The following is a 6338-nucleotide window of genomic DNA, read 5'->3' as shown; positions in this document are numbered from 1 at the left end:
ACATAGTTTAGTCGACCCATTTATTTATCAGGACATTGGTATAGTGAGAAAACTTGTATCTGTCAGCACATTCACACGCTTAATATTACTTGAAGCCTGAAGCCAAGGGAAAATATAAAGGCACGACAATTCGTGGGTCATTGTTTCACTTCTAGATCCCCAAATCCCTAAAGGCATTTCCAAATATACGGAATTGCTGACGGAAATGTGTTTCGCAGTTTTAGCATACAAAAGACTGAGCATATAGGGACTTAAAATGCACTTGCTCTTTCAAAAGAAAGGCAGTTGGACTGAGTCGGAAACCATACGCACCAGAAATGGAACGACATCATTTCTGCTTATTTGTCAATGGATAAAGCATTTCAAAGGCTCCTCCTGCTCCACTTTGATTGGACAGTTCTCGGCTAATCAGAAAAGCCACTCAGTTTCTATTTTTTTTCTATTATCTTTCCTCAGTGCTGTGTAAGAAAAGAAAGGGGCAGAGGTGCAACGTTTGATTGGACTAATACAGTGATTGACAAACGACTTTTCGGATATGACTCCGCCCCAAGGTAGAGCCTGAAGCGCTGTCCACTTGAGAACTGGTCCTGAAACTGCATTTCTTCACTATGGATGCGAAATAGCCGGAGGGCACAGCAAATACCTTTGGTAAATCTTATGGACCACAAAGCTCAAAATATAGGAGGTCCCGAAGATACATGGAATCAGAATAAGCTTCTCCAAAGGATAACATAACGGCAGAGAGTTACAGTTCATTATAATGGCATTTTTTATTTTCTGAATACATCTCAAAGCAGCAGAGCAAGTTCACTCAGGACAGACAACCCATATGGTTGCATCGTTCAAGTGTTCTGCCACTTAAAGCTGAATTCAAGGAGTCTTCCTGTTTGGACGGCTGCCAGCACATTCCTTCTTATTGCAGCGTATCCAATGCAAACCGATTCTAAAGGAGAACTTTTTCTGTGGAGTTCCTGCAAGCATAATCTGGACTACCACAAATGCCAATACGTTCACCTAGAAACTGAGCAAAACGGGCGACATCTGGGTACCAAACACAACCCGTTCGTAATTCAGTGGAATAATTTACTGTAGCCCAAACGAGCTACCTTTTGGGGATAATTGTATCAGTCCGACAAATTCGTTTTTGCGATATACACGTTAATGCCCGAGCCGCAGCACCAGAACACTGAATTAAACATATACATATATATATGTATATACAGAATCACTCCAACCACTTTAAGACAGCGAATCTGGATTCTCTGATAATATATTAAGCAAACCGAAGCCAGATCCCCATAACTAACTCGACTGTTTACAGTCGCTGGATTTAATATTACAACCGGCATTGTGCAACTATAACTTAAGTTTCGGAGGTCAATTTCTAATACTATCAGTTCTGCAAATTATTTTCCTAGCGATATCGACGGAGTACTGCTGCTTTCTTCAGGGCAGTGGAATGTGGTAGGACAGTAGAACCTTGCCAGGCAGTACTTCCCGAGGGGATGCAGGCTTTCGCTTAAATCCACCACTCTGCCACCTTACCTGCGTAGTTACACTAACAAACCCATAAAAATAAAAATCCAGACGTTTTGTGCAAATTTCACTGTTTTAAATCAGGAATAAAGCAACATAAACCACGGCACGTGTTTCTGATCTTGGAATACGTGCTGAGAAATACTTGCAGTTGGTGTTTTGAAGGAGTTAATCTTCACCGAGAAGCCCACAGTTCGGGCTACATAAGCTCTTCGATGGAAATACATTGCAAGCACGACCCATTTGCAGCAATGCATAGTAAGTAGGAAGCTCATTCACTTTAATTTAACTTAGCAACTATATACTTTTACTCCTGTCCGTTTAAGAAGCTTAAACAATGTAGTTCTGGTATCTATTTAAAACAGTCCATGTAGATAAAATGTCTTGAGAATCAGTGACATGCAATTAGGCACGAAAAATATACACAAATATAACTAAGTTATAGATTAAAATAAGAAAAGCGGAATATAATGTTAGGTTAAATGCAAAAGATTTCAAACTAAATCGTAATTTGCATAGACAGCAATATTAAATATGCCATGATGAACACACGCGCGCGCGCACACACACACGCACACACACACTATGCAAGCCGGGAAACAAAATATACATGTTAATAAGCTATGGAAAGTCTTGAGGAACTACAGCAATATGCACATGTACTCAGTTTTGATTTCATTTCCTGTGTAATTTTGAGTTGATCATCTTTCAGGGCTAGAACACTTATTACACCATTTTACTTGGTTAATACTTCAAAATCTTAGAACAGAGTGCATGTGTGCGTTTGCGCGCGTGTGTGTTTGTAAGCATGTGTGTGATCGAGATCCAGTTCAACTGTTTTCAAGTTTCAGGTATTTCCTAAATTTGCTTTAGTATTTTGTTGTTCCCTAAACATTTGATTTTTTTGTGAGAAATATTCAGGGTTAAGTCGTTATAAACGGCACACCTTAAAGACACAGAATCAACGCAGTTCGAAAATTCATGCAAATATAAAACCTCTTATTCTTCTAGCTTTCTAAGTGTATAGTATGAATGCCAAGTGAGATGTTGGGAGCTTTGAATGAAAAAAAACTCACACACGCACCCACACCTTTCCCTAATTAACTCTAGTTTGATGGTCGAATACAGAAATAAATAAGTCAACTGTGCTCCACTGCTCCCTGTTTGCTTTTTCAGAATATCAGGCAAAACAGCAACCACGAAGTATTTGTCGGTCGACCTATCTGGTCAAGATCATGCAAAACAAAACAGTATTTAATGTTTCACAGATTCTAGCCTGTTTTCAGTATTTCCATAGCGGAAATGGCAAAAATAAAACTAGCGCTACATATTGAAGTTGAAAAATAAATCCCCCAAATAAAAGTGCATGTGCGTGTGTGTGTGTGCATATGCATATACACTGAGCAATTCATGAAAACATAAAATATGTTGGTGTTATAGTCTGGGTATGATTAGACTGTGTTTTTTTTTCTTTTGATAGAAAAGTGTCTGAACGCGTTTTCTTGAGTCTTAACCGTAGCTAGGATGTGAACTGGGAAACACATTGGTTAATTTATTTCTCCAAATAAAAACTCATATGTTTGTGTACATATGCATAAATATGTACACACAGACACACACGAACGCACGCACTCTCGCGCTCAGTTACAGAGTGAGCAATACAGAAAAATATGCATGATTTTGTTGTTGGGGTTTGGATATGAGCGGATTATGAGCCTTTTTTTCTTTTGATAGTAAAGTATGTCTGAATATTTTTCTCTTGAAGCTTAATGTGGTTAGGAGACTGGGCAATATGTATGTATTCACACAGTATTAGGTGAAATGACTTCTCCCATGGTGAGTTATACGCTGGATTAGACGTGGATATTTCAGGGGGCAAACAGTAGAACTAATCAGATTTTCTGTTGAGGTTACACCATTTAAAAGTAGCGGAGCTACCTTAGGCTTCACACCACATCTATAATTCAGTACTTATTTATTAACATTGCTTCAGCTGGTAGAAACTGAAACTGCAAATACACCATTGCTGAATGTGTGCGTCTGTGTATTTATGCATATGTGTGTGCATTGGGATGGAGCAGTGACGTAGCAATACATATTACAAACATTAAAGCAGTTGCAAAACAAATATCTTGTTTGTATATTGTTAAACCAAATTATACACGCATATTTATCTGCTAAAAAACTTGAACTGAACAAGCCAATGCCGGGAGAAGCAAGGGAGATCAATGCACCTAGGGGTATTTAAGGATTATGGTAACAGAAACGCAAGCGTTACTGCTGAGCATACCTCTCAGCTGTCCAAATTTTTGCAGAATATCCAGATTTTTGCCTTATATTGTTGGTCTATTCTTCACAACATGTGTGTGTGCTTTGGCAAATCAGTGAGGATTTAATTCACTAAATGACACACATCTGAGATCCACATTTTATATTATTCAGAAAATGCATAGCAACGCATTTTTTTTATTCTAATAACTTTCTGAGTTTATAAGTGCACTATTTCAAATTTGCCCATATTTGTTAGGCCTTTTGGCTTTGTCCAGATTTCTTGTGCTAAGAAGTTCAGGGGTATGCTGCTGAGCCGTTAGGGTACATGCCCATTTTTACAGTTAACATATGCAAACAGACACATATCTAAAAACTCTTCCCAGAAAAATAAATGTTGCTTCTCTTTTTGCACATTAGCTAAATCTCGCTCTGTGTGTGTGTGTGTGTGTGTGTGTGTGTGTGCGCGCGCGCGCGCGGCTACGTATGCATAAATACACAAAAGTGTGCGTTTACCTTTTGTATGTGTGTGTTTGTGTGTGTGACAGAGACGGGGGTGGGGGTGGGGGAGAAACAGTTGTTTCGGTTTGAGAAACATATAATCAGTGCAATTTTTTGGATGGGGGTTGGGGAATGGATGCTGGTTGTGCTCACCATGCAGAAGGCGGAAGGAAACAACTGCAATTTTTCTACTACTAATAATAATAGTAATGCTAATAATAATGAATATGGCATTTGTTGACCAATATCAAGTCGTAAGTGTAAAGCACGCACTTACTCACGAGTTCACCTCCGAGTTCCATTGAGTGTGAATTCATGTGCAAAAGAATGTGAAAGAGTGATGGTATAGTTTTGGTGAAATCAGTTTACGGTTAACTGGAAAACTAGACCTTCATCAACCAGTCTGATCTTCCAACAATCCCACTCTGGGCAGTTGTGTCCTGAGGAAAAAAAAAACTGAAAAATAGCAAATGTCCTGAGATTTTCAGACAAAATATATTTTTAAGTTTTCTTTAACAGTTGCATAAAACAGTTATTTTGTATCTGGAAGACATAAATATTATTCGACATAGCATAAGCAACTCAAATCCTATAAAATTAAGCTTTTATTTTAGCAAAAAAAGTAAAGTTCTCTCCTTTGCACTGGCCCTGGGTATGTTTTGTCTTGCAAAATCTCACATTTCTACAAAGAATGTCCCACTTTGGGCATTTGAAAAGGTGGCAACCCTAAGTTCAGTAACTCAGTTAAATTACTATTGATATATTCAGTGGTCAACTGCATATACCACCTCAGCTTTTTTCTGTGTAGAGCGAAAGAAAATAAATCACGAAAAAACATAAACTGTAATCTCTCGGAAAATAAAATTGCTTCATTTGCACCTAAGACATGGAGCCAAAGAACACTGACTAAAACTAAAATTTTCCTTAAGACTGTTGCCCGAGATTATTGTTTTGACTTTTTTTCGGGCAGCTAAAGCTGAGTTTGCCGTGGTCTTGATACACGTTTATTCCTCTGCATCTGTGAATCGTGTTTAAGTGCCTGCCGTACCCTGTATGCTTATGTGCGTTTTTCTTAAGTCTCGGGCTCTCATATTTGTTTACACACTGAACAGAGAGTTGTAGGCCTGTTGCTTGACTCGTTTCTGAACAACCGAGAAAAGAAGTGTTGGGAGGGCTGGCATTTATATGCGCCTTTTCCTTAAACAGTACCTATTCCATACCTGCATATCCATGCACAGGACTGTTTACTCCCTCGTGGTATGCCCATCCTGACAAGTAGGTGCATAAAGAAACTCAAATAAAGCTTTGATGCTTTCATCCCGCAACACACACATATACAGTTTCGATATTTAAAATGGCTCTATATGGAATTATTATTTTCTTCAAGATTATTGTGTAGGGTTATCAACTGTGCCTCTTTACACAGGACAGCTCCCTATGTTAGCATTTGTGTGCAGGAAAGAGGGGGGGCATGAACATTGACAAATATCCTGACATTTGAGGACAGATGACATTTCTAAGTTTCTTCTGCTATTTGCTTAAAGGGCTCATTTTGTACCCGAACCATCTTAATATTGCGAGAAAAACAAAATAAACCGCATATTCTACAAGCTGAGTTTTTAATTTGGCATAAAAGTGAAATCTGTTCTTTCACACTGGTTGTGGGGATGATATGCCCTGCAAAATCTCATATTTCCATAAAAGACAACCCACTTTGGGCAGTTTCCTAAACGACAACACCGATGTGTTCCTTTCAGATGTTAAAATCAATGCACTGAATTGTTATTTATCAACTTTTTCAAAATACGTGCTGCAAATTGCTCGACAGTCTGCTAGTCTACCTTACATCATCGTCATCATCATTCTGAGCATAACAGGGTTAAAAAGCGAGACGCGTGTTTGTAAACACAAGCATCAGTAAACTAGCACCCCGCATCATTTAAAATGCTCAGTTTTTCCTTATAACAGACCACCTCGTTCTTCTCAAGTGTTGTCTGATTTTGCATAAGCTGAAAATATTATATGAAATCTTC

General features: G+C 38.5%; 1 protein-coding gene across 1 annotated transcript in view; it reads left to right on the top strand.

Annotated features, from left to right (window-relative positions):
- Nucleotides 1-596: 596 nt before the first annotated feature.
- PAX5 (paired box 5) overlaps nt 597-6338 on the top strand; it is a 1024079-nt gene continuing 1018337 nt past the window's right edge. The window contains exon 1 of the mRNA XM_044059634.1: nt 597-1794. Within this exon, the coding sequence (XP_043915569.1) occupies nt 1752-1794 (43 nt within the window). The 5' untranslated portion in view covers nt 597-1751. The remainder of the gene's footprint in view (nt 1795-6338) is intronic.

Source organism: Protopterus annectens, chromosome 17.part0 (genome assembly GCF_019279795.1).
Source record: "Protopterus annectens isolate FY-2018-M chromosome 17.part0, PAN1.0, whole genome shotgun sequence".
NCBI classification, from domain to species: domain Eukaryota; kingdom Metazoa; phylum Chordata; order Ceratodontiformes; family Protopteridae; genus Protopterus; species Protopterus annectens.
This window is presented reverse-complemented; position numbering and strand designations above follow the sequence as displayed.